At 37.2% G+C, this 18,864-nt stretch overlaps 4 protein-coding genes across 12 annotated transcripts in view; 2 read left to right on the top strand and 2 right to left on the bottom strand.

The window, feature by feature from the left end:
- The window catches only part of LOC108234538 (prune homolog 2 with BCH domain), a 39,979-nt gene extending 36,994 nt beyond the window's left edge, over nucleotides 1-2,985 (top strand). For 6 of the 8 annotated variants that reach the window (XR_001808531.3, XM_017413769.3, XM_017413772.3 and 3 more), the window contains 2 exons: nucleotides 245-277; nucleotides 1,751-2,985. Coding sequence is in view for 6 of the 8 variants with exons in the window: in XM_017413769.3 (XP_017269258.1) it covers nucleotides 245-277; nucleotides 1,751-1,778 (61 nt within the window). In the remaining 2 variants the exon portion in view is untranslated. The remainder of the gene's footprint in view (nucleotides 1-244; nucleotides 278-1,750) is intronic. The other 2 variants (XM_037975996.1, XM_017413771.3) reach the window with 1 other exon arrangement.
- A 323-nt stretch (nucleotides 2,986-3,308) lies between these two features.
- Nucleotides 3,309-7,169, bottom strand: LOC108234497 (beta-1,3-galactosyl-O-glycosyl-glycoprotein beta-1,6-N-acetylglucosaminyltransferase-like). The gene is made up of 5 exons (XM_017413714.3): nucleotides 7,153-7,169; nucleotides 5,533-5,862; nucleotides 5,357-5,450; nucleotides 4,322-4,726; nucleotides 3,309-4,220 (listed from the first exon to the last, which is right to left on the bottom strand). Exons 2-5 carry the CDS (start codon nucleotides 5,838-5,840, stop codon nucleotides 3,723-3,725), a joined length of 1,305 nt encoding a protein of 434 aa, XP_017269203.1. The 5' UTR covers nucleotides 5,841-5,862; nucleotides 7,153-7,169; the 3' UTR covers nucleotides 3,309-3,722.
- Nucleotides 7,170-9,542: 2,373 nt separating this feature from the next.
- On the bottom strand, nucleotides 9,543-13,473 carry LOC108234507 (beta-1,3-galactosyl-O-glycosyl-glycoprotein beta-1,6-N-acetylglucosaminyltransferase-like). Of its 2 annotated transcripts, XM_017413724.3 has the most exons (5): nucleotides 13,134-13,473; nucleotides 11,623-11,974; nucleotides 11,447-11,540; nucleotides 10,412-10,816; nucleotides 9,543-10,310 (listed from the first exon to the last, which is right to left on the bottom strand). In XM_017413724.3, exons 2-5 carry the CDS (start codon nucleotides 11,928-11,930, stop codon nucleotides 9,825-9,827), a joined length of 1,293 nt encoding a protein of 430 aa, XP_017269213.1. In that variant the 5' UTR covers nucleotides 11,931-11,974; nucleotides 13,134-13,473; the 3' UTR covers nucleotides 9,543-9,824. The 2 variants fall into 2 exon arrangements, with proteins under 2 accessions (XP_017269213.1, XP_017269214.1); XM_017413725.3 differs by lacking the exon at nucleotides 13,134-13,473 and having other exon boundaries at nucleotides 11,623-12,139.
- Nucleotides 13,474-14,429: 956 nt separating this feature from the next.
- rfk (riboflavin kinase) lies at nucleotides 14,430-18,630 on the top strand. The gene is made up of 4 exons (XM_017413669.3): nucleotides 14,430-14,950; nucleotides 15,873-16,024; nucleotides 16,641-16,743; nucleotides 16,830-18,630. Exons 1-4 carry the CDS (start codon nucleotides 14,869-14,871, stop codon nucleotides 17,000-17,002), a joined length of 510 nt encoding a protein of 169 aa, XP_017269158.1. The 5' UTR covers nucleotides 14,430-14,868; the 3' UTR covers nucleotides 17,003-18,630.
- Nucleotides 18,631-18,864: the final 234 nt, after the last annotated feature.

Here is an 18,864-nt window from a genome sequence, read left to right as displayed (position 1 = left end):
ATACAGAATAGAAGAAAAGTTTTCTAATGTTATGAGGAGATTCATAACAGCCTATACTTTGCAGTGCACTCATATGACCTTAAACACCCTCATCATAAAGCGCAAGCACTTTTTTTTTTACCCTTAAATGAAAGTGTTCAAAAAGGCAAATCATTTGCATGTGTACTAACAGTCCCCTCAATGTCTTATAACAACCATTTCACTAACTTATTGCTCTTTTCCCTCCAAATCAATGCTAAAACAGACTGGATTTAGAATTGCAGAACACATCAAATAAGTAAGTATAAAGCCATTTTTAGTTAGCAGTGTTAGCTATCATAAAAAAATGTTAATTTGAAAACTGAAAATTTTGCTCCTATAAGAACAAAGGACAAATCCAGTGACTGAGAAAAGGAAGACTTAAACTTTTTATCAATCTTATTATAGGACAGTTGACCTTCATCCATTCATGTTTCTGATTTTTTCATGTAACAACCTGACTATCTTATTAACTGGTTACATAGAAAGTAATTTTCTCAGTAATAAAGTACAGTTAGAGATTTAAAACAAAAATTGTGAGTAGGTCTCTTTAATATCCATTTGACGTAAGCAGTTTAACTGGGAAACAAACAAAAAAGATTCCCACTAGGATTTAAGTGATCAGCACATGGCACTACAGTCTGCCTTTTATTTATTTCTCAACTGCATGGAAATCCATCCACATGTTTATCAATAAACCTAGTGTTTGTCTTTGCATACTTATTTACATACTACACAGTAATGTGAAAATATGATCATGTCCAAAGACAACAGCCATTTCAATTTTTGATTTAGCCTATTTTTCTCATTTTACAAATGATAAACAGGTAAGAATTTACAAATCTTATTTTTCAAAAGGTAAACACTCCTTGCTTCAAACAATAAAGAATTGTCATCATAAACAGAATGCCTTTTGTAAATCTGTTGCACACTTGGTAAATAAATGTAACAGATATCTAAACTGGGAGTTGGTCAAATATTAGCATGGCACTGCAAATACAGCATAAATGAGATTGATCTTCTGGTGCCCACAGCATCTTATTCCTGCTCTGAGAGTTTACTTTACAAGGTGCCAGACTGACTTTTGGGTTGGATTTACTGCCTTTAAAGCCATTTCTAGAAAAAGATGTTGAACCATACCAAATGCAACTGTTTTTTTAGTTTTGACGTTTTTAAACATCACGTCTTTGGGCCCATTTTCACCACAGAGGGTTTTCAACATATTCTCATATCTGAATTATTAAATAAGTGTTGGACTAGTATTACAAAATCATCTTCTTTTTGTAGAGAACTCATGTGTTTTATGATTGATAAATTAAAGATGATTGAAAATGGACGGTGGAAGGATCAGAGAGGGCGTTTGACCAATTTCTAGACAGCAGTCATCAGTGTGAGTTGTATTATTTGCAGTTGTATTATTTGCAGAGTAAAACCATATTCAAAAATGCTACAGAGAACATGCTCTGAAACGGTTGCAGAACAAAATGCAAATTTTGTTGTGTTGCAGAAAACAGAAACGCGTGTACGGTTACACTGCAGTTCATTTCAGTACTAATCATCATAAAAATGTGAGCAGCTGACTGTACTTTATCACTGAAACTTTATTTTGTAACCTAATACCTTCATTTTTGTTTAACTCCCACAGATTGATTGGGTTAATTTTGCATTATTTCATCTTGAGCAAAGACAAAAATGCACCGCAGTAACTTGCTTTTCACCCCTTCTCCTTCAGGGTCGATAGGGGGAGTTCAGCTGTTTGAGAAGACGCCCGTTTTCTCCCTGCATTATCGCCGTCCTCTCTACCACAGCATGTCTGAATAGGAAAGCTTGCAGCATGATGCGTGTGACACGTGGTTGTTACAAAACCACTAGAAGTGGATCAAAAATGAAGGTGCTGTACTGCAAGAATCAGATGGTTGTGTGCTCACAGGAAGGGCTCAAAACTGAGGGTGCTCCATTAAACGGCACAGTCATTCTGTATTTGAATTGTGGAGGCTGTCACTGTGCTGCTTTGAACTGTTTTACAGTATCTGACATTGTCACCTAATTAGGTTCATCTTTTTGTTTACTTCATCTTCAAACTAGATGTTTACTTGTATGTATTTAATATGTTTACAATTATTTCCTATTATATTCATGTACTGATATTTAATAATATTTTAGTGTATTTTCTAAAGCGAGAGTAAAAATTATAACTTAAAACACTCAAACTAAAGTTGTGTTACATCTCATCTGCTTCCAGAAAGCCTTTGTTCTCCCTGGACAACAGTGGTATTGTGCTGTACTAGAACTCTTTGTTAGTATAATGTTTGATGAGTCTCTATTTAGACAGTAATCTTAGTTGATGAAGCTCCACAAAAATATAAGCTGCATACAAAACATTGTTTTCTTAAGTGCAAGGCTGTAGAGTCAGCATGCTACCGAAGGCTGAAGCTGGCTTGTAATAGTTAATAAAAGTGAAGGTGATTCCATCTAATAGATTTTTCATTGTGTCCTCATATAATTCAGCACTACAGTCTATCGTGAAAACTGCAAGTTGTTCTAGGAAGACTACAAATCATCCTGGAAATATTCTAACATCATGTGAATTAGCAAAAAAAAGTTCTCATTAGCTGGAGTAAGAAATGTCAGAGAATCCTTTCAACGGAGTATGTCCTTATCTCATCCGGCGTTCCAAAACTACTGCATGTTTTCAGTAATTCCATTTCAAAACACTCATTTAATCACTCAAAAGCAGAGGAATGTAGCTTTTATAATTTGTCATGGTTATGATGTGTGCACGCAGGTGAGCTGAAGATTGTTGATGTGAAAAACTTTCTTCTTTCATAGTGGTAGAGTTCCCACCTTTAAGGTTGAGTCACGTTTTCTTTATTTGTACATGTTTGTATTCGACTAGCACTGTATTCATTTGTTGTAAAGTACATTGAATTATTTATCTCATTAAATATCTTTTTTTCTTTCATGCAGTTTTTTCTCCTCTCTATATGTGTTTAAGTTACACTTCAGCACAAAGGGCTTAACTTATATAGAATATAGGATTAATTGAAAATCTAGGTTTGGGGTTATATTCACAAACTGGACAGAAATTTGTCTTTTGGTGTAAAGTTGTAAATATTAGTCCGCTGTTGTCACTGGCAGTCTGGCAAATATACTGCTGCTGTATTACAACCATGAAGAGTTCATAATGTGTATTTTCACAGTTCATAAATTCTCCTTTTTAAAAATTATCATTTTATTATCTGTTCTTCTTTTAACACTGACACTGTTTGAATATCACTGTGGTGATATACAGGCTCAAAAGGTTTTACTTTCTTTTAAAAATGAAGTTGCGCCATGGCAACATTCAAGGAAAGTATAATGTTTTAAGATTTGATAGTTTTAGACTTTTTTATTTTTATAATGGACTTGTAAATGGATTAACAGGAGGCTGCAACAAGAGCAGTTAATTAGGACTGTAAACCAGTGAGGTACAAAATATTATATGGACACTTTTCTTTTTTAATTTAGAGGTCCTTAGAATTGAAACAATTTCTCAAAAGTATTACAACAGGAAAGTGGTTTTAGAGATTTTAGATATCAGGGGACACAATGGCTGAAACAAAGACAAATGTCTGAATTCCAGCCTACGCAGCTTGAACTGAGCAATATATTCTTCCAGTACATGAATTCTTCTTTTTTTTAAAGTAAGTCGTTGATGGATGCCATCAAAAAAATTTCCCTACTGACTCAGCCAGAGCTTTGTGTCTGAGATATCTCTCCAAGCAGTAGATGGCAATGGGATCAGTCTCTATGTCGAACTTATTGGCAAAAAGGTGGTCATGCTCCAGCAGCCATTGTAGATCTCCAGCTCCATAGACGCATATTGACCTGACGTGGCTGCCTTGACACTCTGGGTACGCTGCTGACTCTGAATCCTGGGAGCCTTCATGCCACTGCCACTTCACCAGCCGTGCAAGTGCGTTAACATCTGTCTGGTCGTATTTACTGTTGGGCCACTTGGAACCAGGAACACCAGGGATTCGTTGAATGGTTGCCCACAGAAACTCATCAGGACTGTAGGTGTCTTTGAACCAGTTAATAAGCATCTCTATTCTGGTGTCCTCCAACACACTGCGGACAAAACCTCGAGTAACCACAATGTAGGCACTTCCTGACTTTATAGGCAGGTTAAAGGGAGGCGGAGACTTCAGCTTATCTGTTGTCTGAGACATTGAAATAAAAAAGATGATTAATAATGGAAGTCTAAACATTTTTTAAATGATGTTATGTTGTCAATATGGTTATAAATGTTCTCCAAAAGTACCTTGATATTTCCATCTGTAATCTGGTGAACATATGAAACCCTCCACTTTTTCCCTCCAGTCATGGTTTCTGACTCCAAGCTGTTACTGCCCCTCAGTGAACGCAGAATTCTCACCATTTCCAGGTTGGTTTTCAGAGGGAAGTCCTGGCCACAAAGGTTGATGAAGTATTTCCATTTTGGACTGGCGCTATAAAGATCAGCCATACAGTTAATGTCGGCTTGAACACGTGGCCAGCCAGCATAGACCACGTCCACAGCCTGACTGACCAGGAAGACATTGGGGAAACAGGAAGTAATGGCTTGGATGGCAGAAGTTACAGAGGGCTTTGATTTTTTGTCCACGTGGACGCAGTAAAGATTTTGTGGCACATAGATCACTCGCAGCAGTCGTTCAAAGTTCTGCACCTAAAGTGTGTGAGAAAAGATAATTAAGCTTGGTTTTTATGTATACATTTGAAGGGTTATTGCTCTTTTATTATATTTTTTTGAAGGAGCAGTTAAATTGTAAACCAACAAGTAGTGAAGCAGCAGACTTTGAGTCCTTCCCTTTTTGCAATACAAAAAGTATTTTATAAATATCTGTAACTCCAATTGCCTGTTTTAAATCCTAAAATGACAGTTTTCAAACTCTGATAACTCCTTTCAAAATGTGTAGTGTTATAAAGCTGTCTGGCACACTGAGTGACCTAATGGTTGAGCATCCAGAGTGGTAGAAATGAAATGAAATGACACGTGTGGAAAAGCAGTGTTATTGGCAGTACTCCTAGTCCCACAGTTTGACTGAGGAAAGATTGAAGAACCTGGTGGACAGGAGGAACTCAACTTGTTACAGGCAGTTCGAAAGCGCATGTGCCATCTGTGAACAGAATTTGTCTTACTGAAAGGCTGCACCAATGTGCTCCCTCAGGAGGGGTAAGTCATGCACAAGCAGGATGATGAACGCTCTAGAAACTGCCTGATAACACTATAGCTAGCTCCACTTACTATTATTTTGACTTAATTTACTTTTCAATTCAGGCATTAGATTATGCTTACCTTGTGATGAACAACCATAGAGTAAGCCAAAGGAAAGTCCTCCTCTTCTTTACTTAGAGGAAAAGTTATGTATTTCCTCTTAAACTTGAATTTCCTGTAACAAAGTTGCTTTTTAGTATATTTATAGCTTAAATAATATTTAACTCTTAATTCACACACAGTTTGAAGCAGCACACCTGCAGTCTTGGGTTTCATTAATGTAATACTCATCAGGGATCTGAATGTTCTCATGGAAATCTCTTGTAATGGTCAATAATTTAGCCCGCTCCAGTGCTTCCTGATCCCCCCGCAGGATTGCCGAACAGTTGCACACTTTCTCTGGGCCGCCATCGTCATCTGAGTACTCCAACCAGCTGTGGCTGTGGATGAATCCAGGTGTCCTGCCTGAGTTCAGCTGACCGACAAGATAAACCATCCACAGGGATCCCAGCCCAACTGTGAGCTTCAGCGACAACAGCAGACAGCCTCTTTTCAGCAGCCACATTGTTTTGGAGGATTGATGAATTCTGCAAAAAACGGAAGTTTACAGAACCATTATTCTGTAAACAGAACTTCCTCCTCTCTAAACTGCCTGTGTTGAAAGATATATAGAAATAGAGCTGTTACAGAGACTGAGAAATGTTCAGCTGCCTAATAATTAATTTAGACTTGTTTGAATGCAAGAGTTATGCTAAATTGTCTAAAAGGACTTTTGTCCTTTGTCAAAAGTGGAAAATTTTCAACGCTTTGCTTTACAGTGGACCCAGGTTGGTAAGATACTTCATTATATTATATCAATAATAATAATAATTTCAGCTGATGTCAACTTCTTCAAGATGCCCTCGTTCTTTTAATCGTACTTTTCTTTTCAGTCAAGCTTGTTTTAACTTGCTGATCCACGGGATTAAGAGCACTCCTGTTGCATTAATTCACAACAAAGAAAGTCATCAGGAGTCAAGTCAAATAAACAGTGAAAAAGTCAAAGTTTTAAACTGAATATTATATGAACAAAAAGATATAATTTAAATTTGTATAAATCATTTTTGTAAAGGCCGATTTGCTCTTTTAGGTTTTCAAAAGAACATAGTTTAGGATTGAAGGTTAAAACTATTCATCTTTTGATTTAAGTCATTTTGTCCAGGTTGATGTGTAATTTTAACGTTAAGAAATGCAGAAATCCCAAGGATTGAGACAATTCTGAGTGACAGAGAACGTCTGCTTTAATGAGATAAAAAAGATTGTTTAGGAGACACATGTAAGGACAGCAGCCTTTGTCAGAGAGGAACGGAGGTATCAGTGGAGAGTTCGACCCGACAGCCATCATAATAAAATGTATTCAGTGACAGAAGTAGCAAAGACTATCTTAGGCCAAATAAAACATCTCTAACTGAAAGCTGCAATTACTTTTGATTTTAAAAAGAGCAGGGAAAATGACTGCTGCAAATAAAAATTATTTTACATCTGCATGTGTGAAAACTAGATCTAAATAAACTGTGCAAATGCAGAAGTCCTTAGTGAAACAGAGCAAAGTTGAAGAAAGAAATATTCAAAATGCCATGAGACAAAACTGCACGTGTTCAGATGAAATTTGAAAAAAAAACAAGACAGGCATAAAGATTTAAGAGTTAAAAACTATTAAGTTTTCATATTGATAATAAAACATTGTACTAAATGTTGCTGGCAAAGCACTTTTAAAATAGAAAATTGTTTTAAAATGATCCAGATAAAAGTGTGAGATACCAAGAGGACAGAAAACTAAAGAAACAACAGAATGAAACGTGAAATTATTATCAATACGAAACAGCTAAAAACCTTACCTGTGGTCAGATCTGAGTCTATCCTCAACTTTACTTTGCTGCCACCCATCATCCAGCATAAAAAGATCAGCTGCTTTGTAAATTCATACTTCCTGAAAGGCGTTTTCAAAATACCTCCACAATGTTTGATTCTATCTATCTATCTATCTATCTATCTATCTATCTATCTATCTATCTATCTATCTATCTATCTATCTATCTATCTATCTATCTATCTATCTATCTATCAGTAGTATTGTCCACGCTTAAAAAAATAAAGTCATTATTTGGTGAATAAATATGATTCCTAAGATGCTCTTTCTGCCAATAATTTGTAATGTAAATATATTTAACCTTGTCTGTAAAGCCAGCACAAGTATATTAAATAAAGTTTTGATATGAGAGAGTAGTTTTTTTCCATCAAGCAAGTAGGACTAACACTCGCGTGCTTTTATTTTGAAAACCAAGTTGTTCAACCATCTGCTCCATGATCGGACTGTCTCTAATGATAGCATGATGTCAAAAAGTTATTCATTTTAGCTTAATTGAACAATGTATAGGTGCAAATATAGACTGTTTAAAATGCTGTTACTATATTGTTTTTATTTATAAAGATGATGGTTTGTGGTTTTCCGTCAAAAATGATAGAACTAGGATTAGTAAGCTATTATTATATAACCATGTGGCGAAATTTTCCGGGGAAAAAATAGTTAGCTACATGCTGTTTGAGGTTGAGATTTCCACTTCTGTTTTATAAGGACAGAAAATGACCTGAGATCCGCCACGCTCGCGCTAAAACATCAACATCAAAGAAAACTTGTCGATGGGTAAAAAAGTGACAACATTATAACATCATTTCTGGGTTGGTGATGTATTAAATAAATGGGCTAAGTTCGTAAGTGAGCAAATAAAACAACAAAAACGCAAACACCAAATATCAATTAAATCGGCATGTAGTTCATTTGGCCTCCAGTAGGTGGAGCCTTTGCACCATGGTTCCCTGATGTAGAGGTTTAGTCTGTTATAACATAATTAATCATCACACCTAACTACATTTTAGACATTTGTTGCTTTGGCAATTTATCTGATGCCTTTTACCAGTTATTTAAAATTGTCTTGTTCATTGTTTGCGTGTATGGGCTGCCGTGCTTTCTTGTTATTTTCTCACTATTTTGTGTACAGCACTTCACAGTTGTTTTTAATTGTGCTCTATAAAAAAACTTGATTTGATTTGACCTGATCTGATCTGGTCGTTAATAGCATTCATTTTAGTCAGAATGGCATTGTTACTAGTCTGAGTTAAAAGGAAATTTACTGTTATTGTTCATCACAGTCATGGCTACAGAGATGAACCTGTTCTGGAGTCTTAGTCCTGGACTTGGTGCACCTGTAACACCTCCCAGAGGTCAGCAGGTCAAACAGGTGGTTCATCTGCTGTCAAAAGTCCTGTCCTGAGAACATTTTTTTATTAGTGAATATTCAGAAATATATTAGGCAAGTGGTCTGATCAAACCTTCTACTAGTTATCTGAACATCAACAGAAACATTGTCTAATCTAATTTGATGTGTCGACAAAAACCTTATTTTTAGGTCCTGCATTCTTTTAAAAACACCCAAAAGCAATGTAGGTAATGAAACCGTCTTTGTCTGAGCTTTTTTTCTATCAACACGTTTTGATGGTGGCAAAACAGGACTGTCATCATTTTAATCTTCAGGACAAACCGGTTGGGATGAAGCGCTGCAGTTTCAGCCAACAGTGAAGAAAAATGGTTCATTCTTGAGTCTTTATGTGCTCAATAGTGCCCCTTCTGATTAAAAGGTATAAGGCAAGAAATAATTTTGTTTAGCAGAGAATCACACCATCTTTAAACTTTTTGATCTTACTTGAAACAAGATTTATGGTTGATCACTTCTTCTCATCTTCTTGCCTAATTCTTTCTTCTTCTTTTGATTTCAATCAGCTGGGCTAAGAGGAAGTCTTCATAGAAAGACGTTAGTAAGAAAACGGAGAGGTTTTCATGTTTGTGGGTTTACCCAGGGATGGTCTGGAGATACGTGTTCAGTTTTGGAAACTCAAAAGCATCCCAGAGTTAAAGAGGTGAGAACAAGAACTCTTCAGTGAATTTTATTAGTTTGTGACAACTCATTTGATTACATGTGACTTTCACTGTGTTGGTTTATGTTTAGAAGTGCAAACAGTTGTTTATTAAATCTATTTTTCTGTGTTTGTGTTAGTGTTTGTTTGTCTGCCTGTGAGCAAAATATCTCATGAACTTCTGGACAGATTTTCAAGAAACTCTCACAAAGTAATCATTGGATGTACATCTACAAATGATTAACTTTTGAAGCCAACCCGATTCAAGATGGCCACCACAGCTAATCAATATTAGCAAACACAAAAATAGCAAAACCTTTACAAACACTGAGCTTAATTTTGGTGTGGTAGTAGCTGAGACTCATACCCACCACAACACATCACACAACATCTTTGTTTTAAACTTTGGCATTAACTGACCTTGTGTGTCTGTTCTCCTAAACAACTTGACAAGTTTCAAAGAAATTCTCATCAGATGTAAACTTTTGAAGGCAACTCAATTCAAGATGGCCACCTCAGCCAGTGGAACGTGGCAAAAAGAAAGCTGGCTATAGCTCAGTCAGTTTCACAGATATTGAGCTCAGAAAAGTCTCCAGCTTTATTGTAACTCAGCCAGAGCTTTGTGTCTGAGATATCTCTCCAAGCAGTAGATGGCAATGGGATCAGTCTCTATGTCGAACTTATTGGCAAAAAGGTGGTCATGCTCCAGCAGCCATTGTAGATCTCCAGCTCCATAGACGCATATTGACCTGACGTGGCTGCCTTGACACTCTGGGTACGCTGCTGACTCTGAATCCTGGGAGCCTTCATGCCACTGCCACTTCACCAGCCGTGCAAGTGCGTTAACATCTGTCTGGTCGTATTTACTGTTGGGCCACTTGGAACCAGGAACACCAGGGATTCGTTGAATGGTTGCCCACAGAAACTCATCAGGACTGTAGGTGTCTTTGAACCAGTTAATAAGCATCTCTATTCTGGTGTCCTCCAACACACTGCGGACAAAACCTCGAGTAACCACAATGTAGGCACTTCCTGACTTTATAGGCAGGTTAAAGGGAGGCGGAGACTTCAGCTTATCTGTTGTCTGAGACATTGAAATAAAAAAGATGATTAATAATGGAAGTCTAAACATTTTTTAAATGATGTTATGTTGTCAATATGGTTATAAATGTTCTCCAAAAGTACCTTGATATTTCCATCTGTAATCTGGTGAACATATGAAACCCTCCACTTTTTCCCTCCAGTCATGGTTTCTGACTCCAAGCTGTTACTGCCCCTCAGTGAACGCAGAATTCTCACCATTTCCAGGTTGGTTTTCAGAGGGAAGTCCTGGCCACAAAGGTTGATGAAGTATTTCCATTTTGGACTGGCGCTATAAAGATCAGCCATACAGTTAATGTCGGCTTGAACACGTGGCCAGCCAGCATAGACCACGTCCACAGCCTGACTGACCAGGAAGACATTGGGGAAACAGGAAGCAATGGCTTGGATGGCAGAAGTTACAGAGGGCTTTGATTTTTTGTCCACGTGGACGCAGTAAAGATTTTGTGGTGCATAGATCACTCGCAGCAGTCGTTCAAAGTTCTGCACCTACAGTGTGTGAGAAGGGATACTTAGGTTTGTATATATTCATGCATATTTAAAGGGGCACAGGTGAAACAGCAAATTATCATAAGTGAAGCAACTTTTTAAAACTTGATACAGGAAGGAAAAAGTCAGTTTTGATAATTTGCAACACAAAAAATGTTTAGTTTGATTTAGTAATTCCAAGTGCATCCTTTAAAGTTAAAAATAAAAACTATTTCTAAACTTTGATAAGATGCACAGTCTTTATTAATTTCTTGATTCTGCAGGTCTGGCATTAATCAGGCCTGTTTGTGGGTGATGAAACTGAATTGAGCCTATTTAGTTAATTTATTAAAAAAAAAAACAAGGTGGGCAGTTACTTTTCTACATAGGGCCAGGTTGATGTGGATAGCTTTTTTTCCTTTAATAAATAAAATCCTCATTTGAAATCTGTTTTGTATTTACTCAGGTTATCTTTGTCAGACATTAACATTTAGTTTGCTTATATGAAAACATTTATGTGTGACAAAAAAGCAAAAACAGTAAAAAACCTGTAAGGGGCAAATGCTTTTTCTCAACACTGTAAAGCTGCTAATCTCTGCTTTACAGTTTGGTTAACTTTCTGTTTCAATTGAAACCTAAGAATATGCTTACCTTGTGATGAACAACCATAGAGTAAGCCAAAGGAAAGTCCTCCTCTTCTTTACTTAGAGGAAAAGTTATGTATTTCCTCTTAAACTTGAATTTCCTGTAACAAAGTTGCTTTTTAGTATATTTATAGCTTAAATAATATTTAACTCTTAATTCACACACAGTTTGAAGCAGCACACCTGCAGTCTTGGGTTTCATTAATGTAATACTCATCAGGGATCTGAATGTTCCTGCGGAAATCTCTGGTAATGGTCAATATTTTGGCCTGCTCCAGTGCTTCCTGCTCTCCCTGCAGGATTGCCGAACAGTTGCACACTTTCTCTGGGCCGCCATCGTCATCTGAGTACTCCAACCAGCTGTGGCTGTGGATGAATCCAGGTGTCCTGCCTGAGTTCAGCTGACCGACAAGATAAACCATCCACAGGGATCCCAGCCCAACTGTGAGCTTCAGCGACAACAGCAGACAGCCTCTTTTCAGCAACCTCATTATTTTATGAGGACCTCATCTAAGATGCTTTCAAAGAAGAAATTCTGGAAGCAAGACAGATGAACCGATAAATAATAATTGATACTTTTTTCCTTTCTTGTTAGATATTCCTTATGTCACTTTTCCTGCAAACTAAAGAAAGGAAAATAAAATTAAAACAAACACTGTTTGGCCAAAGCTTGGTGATGTCATGCAGATAATAGGAGTACCATTTAACTGACTTTTTAGAAATCCATTTTAACAGATTTGTATTTTATGCCAATACTTATGGCACGAACACAAGAAAAAAAAATTCAAATTTCGCCAGAGAGAAAGAAAAATCATGAACAGACATAATTACATATATATATATATATATATATATATATATATATATATATATATATATATATATATATAACTTATTTCAAGTCATTATTTTGTACCATTTCATGTGTAATTTGGGGTTAACCTGCTGAAAAAAAGCTGTGCCAGTCATCTCAAAGTTCTCTGACAGTGACACCTTTTTTGTTTTATCATTCTGATCCATTTAAGAGTAACAGGACATAAGACAGTAAAGCAGAAAAGAGCATAATAGAATTCAATAAAGATTACATATACAGCAGTTCTCTCATAAAAATCGCACAATGCTTCACAATAAAAGAAATAATATTACAAGGTTATAATAAACAGTCTTTCAAACAGACTTTAAAACAAATTGGTGTCAAAGGCCGTCTTTAACTGAAAGCTTTAATGGCATTCTTCATGGTATGAGTTTCAACAAAAGACTGACAAGAACAGTTGCTTTGAAAAATGGTTGTTCCTTGTCTACACCTGTGCAACTGGTTGTTTTACAGAACACACACAAAAGCTTAGCTGCCTCTAAATGATTGTTGAACAGTTTAGGTGCTTGGGATTTAAAGAATAATTCACGTCCCTTAACACATAGCTGCACAAGTTTTCAAAAGTTATCTTTCAGGCATCATAAGCAAAGATCTAACTTTTTTTATTATCAGTCTTTTTTTTCTCTCTGTCTCTTCTTCAGGGAGCAAACTCACATGAACAGGTTAATAATTGTTTCACACCTGAATCTTTTCCTGGAGAGTGTTGTTTCGAACTATTCAAGAAAAATCTGTCAGATGATATCAAGTTATTAAACAAGGTAACACGGGCATAAATTAGGACATATTGTTAAATAACAAGCAAAACAGAAAAGCTTCTTACCGGGGGTCAGATCTGAGTCTTGCTGTGAGGAACAGTTACTTATATGGTGAATGAGATACTTCCTGTGAACATTTTTCTAAGTCTCGTTTCATACCTGTTTGTTTAGCTGTTACGTTTACCACGCCTATGTTGGCAGAAGCCGTTTCCATGTGGCGACAGGCCAAGTCAGGAACCAACCGGAGAGCAAGGCTGCAGGCTCAGACCACAATACGGACCCATCTTGGCTCACTGGCGGGAAATGCTGTGAACTCTGCAGTTTGGGAGGTGGGTGATTCTGTCATCCCTGTCTTAATTAGATAAGTCAAGCAGAAGTAACATTTCTGCCCAGAGACTGTTGAGGGTCAGGGGTCAGCATTCAGTCCAAGGTCACCTGAGGAGCGATGATGTTTGCAAAGGGTCGGCCAGGAGGCAGACGATGCACAAACTGCAGCAAGTTCCTTTCTATGGTTTTCTCATCATGTTTTTCTTCACAAGCCTTAGGAGAGCATGTAAACAATCTGTGGATAACTTATCAGACGTCGGCAGTGCATACACATCCCAAAACAATCCAGATTCACTCAGTCAGGGTGAACTTCAGAAAGAACAGTTACTGAAAGATGACACTAGGTCAGAGGTCATGAAAAAGGGGTGCTTCTTCATGCTACAATAGAATAGCTTTTCAACCCATAAAACACGCTATCTCACTTTTTTTTCCTCATAAAATTAACAAACATGACAGCAGCTAAGTGAAGTATTCAGCTGTGATTTTATTTTGGAACAGCATAAATTAAAGTCTCACAAAAACCATGCTTTCTGTGTTACCATCTGTGTCAGGTCATGTTATGAGAATTTGCATGCCATGTTGGTTCAGTGTTGAAACAGCTGTAGACCACAGAAACTGAGAAAAACAATCAGTTTTTGACTGACAGACACTTTTAGTGTCATGACTTTGTTGGCCCTCCATTAGATGGCACCACAAACTGTGTTAAAAATCTAAAATAATTGAAGTTGCACCAGAGTTGCACCTTTTTGCCATAATAACACTAAAAAAAACACACACAACAAGTAATGCAGGTAACTGCATTGTACAAAGAAATAGCGGTCACTTCATTAATTAAACAAATATAGTTTGAATATTTCATTAATTTGAACGGTGCAAATATTGTTTAAGCTTTTATAACAAATATCTAAACGTAAACGAGAAAAGCTCAGTCCAGCTTCGTGTGATTTAATTATTTGACAGAACGTGTTTGTAGTAGCTATATTTCCTGAAGCACCTGAAGGCAACGCGAGACGCCCTCTTTAGTCACGTGCTCAGTGACGTCATTCCGAGCCTTGCTTACGCAAAAGGTTCACATGTTAGAAACCGGCTTTTGGTTGTTGGTCCTTTTCAGAGTTTCGTGTTTCTTCTCGTCTTACGAGTTTTGGGTCAAGTGAAGCCGAGACTGTCATCTCCCACGTCCGCGCACAAACAGCTCCGCGGGGTTGAAGCCGCTTCAGGGACCGTGCGCATCCGATGAAGCTAGTTAGTTAGCATCGCTAGCATAGCTGGTGAACTTTCACCATCTCTGCTCGGTGATTGAAACGGTGCGGGCGGAAACGAGGACGACAGCTGAACTTTTAACCGGAGCCGGTGTTTAATTTGAATATCGTCCGAGCAGACTAGCTGTGCTCCGTTAGCCAGCCCGACTTCCTTGTGCGGTGTTCGAGGTCATTCCGTGGCTCCGTTAAACCAGCTGTTCCTGGGATACGAGTCATGAAGAGCCTCCCGTACTTTTGTCGAGGGGAGGTCATTCGAGGATTTGGAAGAGGAAGCAAAGAACTTGGGATTCCCACAGGTGAGACTCATTCCTCGATTTTAATTTCAACTTGCGTTTCAATTAGATAACGCACAGCACGGTGCTTACGCAGATGGCGTAAAGTTCGTGAATCGCTTTTTTTCCGTACTGAAGAACTAGATATCTTTAAAAGGTGTTCATCGCCTATTTATTAAGACATGCCTGGTGATTTGTTATATATTTGATCATTAATTCACGTTCCCACTAATAACAGAATTTTTCTTTTAGGAAGCAGCGTAGTTTTGTTTTTTGACTGACGTAAATGTGAGTTACGTAACGAAACTTGGTGCCAAAAACTGCTGTGTCCTGTTTGAAAAGATGAAATAAGTAATTTTTTTAATTTACTAATAGAATAGACAAAAATCTGCAAGTGGCTACTGAACAAGTTAAGATGTAATATATTCAGAAGCACTTTGGGTGATGCATAAATTATGTTTTTCTAAATAATGTAGGTAAAGTCTGTTAAGTTTCCATCGACTCATCTACTATATTTAATTCACTTTGTGATTAAAAGCACCACTTTAGAAAGATAAGTTTTACAGGGACAAATAGCTTCATTTGTGCCCAAATGGCACCAGAGATTTGCTGTTCAGAAAAAAAATTAACTTGCTTTGTAGGTTTTCAGAAAATCTTTATTTGGCTATAACAGAAATCTATATAGCTGATTTTAATGATAAACATTAAAAAATGTTTTTCTTTTTGAATTCAGTTTTTTGGTATAAAATATGCAAGCTCAAATAATCATTAGAAGCCAGTTATTGTATTGTTGTTAAACAGCAAATGAATACAGTTCTGCTTGTTGGTGCCGAACATTAATTTGAATTATTTTAGGATTTTAAGTCTGACCAGCTCTTTTTATCTTCTTGTGTAGTAATATTTACTTCCCTCCTCCCTTCCTCTGACTCTTCTGTTGCTTCTCCAGCCAACTTCTCAGACTCTGTGGTGGACAATCTCCCAGCGGATGTCAGCACAGGAATCTATTACGGCTGGGCTTGCGTTGGCAGTGGCGACGTCTACAAAATGGTGATGAGCATCGGCTGGAACCCTTACTACAAAAACCTAAAGAAATCCATGGTGAGCGAGTTCACCCTGATCAAAGCATTCATGTAAAACTGTAGTCTTTAAAAATTATTGATCAGACAAAAGCTGTGAGTTAAATGTGACAAAATGATTTAAAAAATAACCTCTTTAAGTGGCTGATTAAAGCTGTCTATCGTTTTTTTTTAAGCAAAAAAACACTTTGGTTTGTTTATTGAATGTGGATGTGTTTTGGTTTAAAATACGCCAAGTGATGTGTAGCTTTATCTTAGCTTGTTCACTACCTTCCATTAAAACAGGAGTGAAAAAAATGTCCTCTGAGCAAAATGAAGAACTCACTAAAATCTAAATAAAACTAAAAACTTTGTGAGGTATAAATGTTGCAACATTAAGTAGACCCTAGTGAAAACCTGAAATGTAACTTGAGTCAAAAGGTAAACGGACAGGTGAGAAAACCAAAGGATAACCTGGACCGAAGATGTCTGTTGGCTGTGATGTAGAGGTTTGATTTAGTCTCATCATAGAGAAAAGTCATTACAGAAATGAGGTGGAAAAAAGGGAGTTGCTGTAAGACATTTAAGGTTACAGGAGCAGTTCATAAATTCTGGTGTCAGCTGTCCTTTTTGTGAAAATGAATGATTTATGTTTCTAGGAGACCCACATAATTCACAAATTCAAAGAGGACTTTTACGGGGAGATGCTGAGTGTCGTCTTGGTGGGCTACATCCGCCCAGAAAGGACCTACAACTCACTCGGTACGCCTTCCTCACAGTTCAGTTTCCTCCCACTCTTCCATCGCTCCCTGACACGTTTCTCTCTCTGTAAACCTCTGTCCGAACAGAAGCGCTAATCGCGGCGATCAACAGCGACGTCGAGGAGGCCAAAGCGCAGCTGGAGCTCCCCGAGCATCGCAAGCTGAAAGACGACAACTTCTTCACCAGCGCGACCAACTCGTCTTCGGCCTCGCTCCCCACCACAGCGTCCACGTCACAGACCATCATCAACGGTCACTGACAGCCGGCTGTGGCAGCAGCAGACACTCACACAAAGCAGACCAGGATGTTTATGTGCTCAGCCTCATTACAGAACCCGTCAGCTGTTACTATGGCTGCTAATCCGTTTTTTTTTTTTTTCCTTAGTGTTTCTGCATTCAAAGAGCTGTTCAGCTGCTTCGATGGGCCTGTTGTGAATCACTTAGCAGTTTGTGAACTTGTAAATACTCTCACCAATTAGCAACTTCCTCTCTCACAGTTTCTGCTTCATATTTGAAATCGTTTATGATAGCGAACTCTGAAAAATTGCAACTCTTTAGAGGATTGTGAAGACGGACACAAGTTTGTTTTCTTTGTTCATATATGTATAAACCAACAAGCCAAATAAACTCATCCCTGAGAATTTCATCTAGCAAAGATAAATGGATAACTCAGAGTTTATTGCTGCTGAGATTTGTTTTCAACTTCAGATGGTTAACATTGCATCAATATCTTCACCAAACGAAAGTGTGAAGTTAGAAAACATTGTTCTTTATTTCTCATCCCTGTATAAAACGGTACTTGAGTGCTGAACTTACTTTAACATCACTGTATATGAGTTCCTGTTTCATGTCCTCCTGTGGAGAAGCTAACCATCTTCAGAGCCTTAATCATCTGTGCCCTTAAAAAAATTAGAGTTTTCTCCATCAGATCAGAGTTTGTAGTTGAAGTTTTGAACTCTAAAGTCATAAAGTTATATCAATGCTTTCAGAACAAGCTGCTGCATGTTCCTTTTGTTTGTTTGGATAGAAAATGTAGGTCGTTTCAGCACATTGCCCAGCTGCGTTTTAGTGTTTTGACACTTGTTTTATCAGCCTGACGCGCTGATGGAGGATGAAGGTAATTTGATGAACACTAAGCTTGAATGAGTAAACAACGGATGCTTTTTTAAAAATTACAATTATAGGAAAATGATAAAGGATTTGAAGAAGAGAGGGGCAAAAAAACCAACAGGTCCTGTTTGGGCAGCAACAGTTTTTTTTTTAAATGTATGAGCATTAATTTTTTACCAGTGAAGTATCTGAACTGGAAACTATTCCTCTCTATATATATAATGTACATGCATATAAATATTTAATTTTATGATTTTTGTCTGTAAGTATCTTTAAAAAGCCTGTAAGAATAGCCCTGTTGTATTTTAATCCGGTGTGTGAGAGAGAGTATCTGACATGACATGAAAGTGTCTTTATTTACTGGAAGCCCTGTAAAAACCTTAAATTGATGAAAATCTGCATATTTGGGTTTTAGACTTTAAAATTTTTGGATTGTTTAATATATAAGTGTTACTCAGGCAGTAACAGATGATGCAGTTTAATGAATGTTGGCATTACGTAGCACTTAATGCTTTTATCATTTCCTCCTCCTTTGTTTTTGTATATTTTGTTTTAATCTTTATCACTGAAGTCATCCAACCTGTAACAGATTACAACGTCACTGTCTTAACCTTGGTGTTTTTACTCGATTCTTTTAGGATTTAGTTTTTGTCTCATTTGTTGCACTAACATACTGTTGTTTAAGCAGAAACCAGAGTTACTGCAGATAGACTGAAAAGTTTTTGTTCTTTTTGTTTTACACATTTTTCAAATCATAAAGAGATGTTTCCAAAGATAACTTGTGTGAATTTGAACGTTTCAGTGTTAACTTCTTTAAAGATCCACAAATTGAAACCGTTTCTGAAAAATAAGAGTATTATCAGATCTGCCATTCAGTGATGGGGGGGGGGGGGTGAGCTCTATGCTGCAGGAACATATTGATAGCTTTTTTTACACATAAAGAAATATAACATTACAGTGGTAATGTCATAGAAAGTTGCAAGAAGAATTTCTGTATAATAACTTTAGCTTT

The sequence above is a fragment of the Kryptolebias marmoratus genome, linkage group LG1, assembly GCF_001649575.2.
Source record: "Kryptolebias marmoratus isolate JLee-2015 linkage group LG1, ASM164957v2, whole genome shotgun sequence".
NCBI lineage: Eukaryota > Metazoa > Chordata > Actinopteri > Cyprinodontiformes > Rivulidae > Kryptolebias > Kryptolebias marmoratus.
This window is presented reverse-complemented; position numbering and strand designations above follow the sequence as displayed.

Excerpts from the sequence above, each read along its gene's own strand:
- LOC108234497 (XM_017413714.3), bottom strand. The coding sequence starts at position 5,840 with ATGTGGCTGCTGAAAAGAGGCTGTCTGCTGTTGTCGCTGAAGCTCACA. Across the intron at positions 5,451-5,532 it reads AATGAAACCCAAGACTGCAG|GAAATTCAAGTTTAAGAGGA; the intron begins GTGTGCTGCTTC and ends ACTTTGTTACAG. Across the intron at positions 4,727-5,356 it reads CTATGGTTGTTCATCACAAG|GTGCAGAACTTTGAACGACT; the intron begins GTAAGCATAATC and ends CACACACTTTAG.
- LOC108234507 (XM_017413724.3), bottom strand. The coding sequence starts at position 11,930 with ATGAGGTTGCTGAAAAGAGGCTGTCTGCTGTTGTCGCTGAAGCTCACA. Across the intron at positions 11,541-11,622 it reads AATGAAACCCAAGACTGCAG|GAAATTCAAGTTTAAGAGGA; the intron begins GTGTGCTGCTTC and ends ACTTTGTTACAG. Across the intron at positions 10,817-11,446 it reads CTATGGTTGTTCATCACAAG|GTGCAGAACTTTGAACGACT; the intron begins GTAAGCATATTC and ends CACACACTGTAG.
- rfk (XM_017413669.3), top strand. The coding sequence starts at position 14,869 with ATGAAGAGCCTCCCGTACTTTTGTCGAGGGGAGGTCATTCGAGGATTT. Across the intron at positions 14,951-15,872 it reads AGAACTTGGGATTCCCACAG|CCAACTTCTCAGACTCTGTG; the intron begins GTGAGACTCATT and ends TTGCTTCTCCAG. Across the intron at positions 16,025-16,640 it reads AAAACCTAAAGAAATCCATG|GAGACCCACATAATTCACAA; the intron begins GTGAGCGAGTTC and ends TTATGTTTCTAG.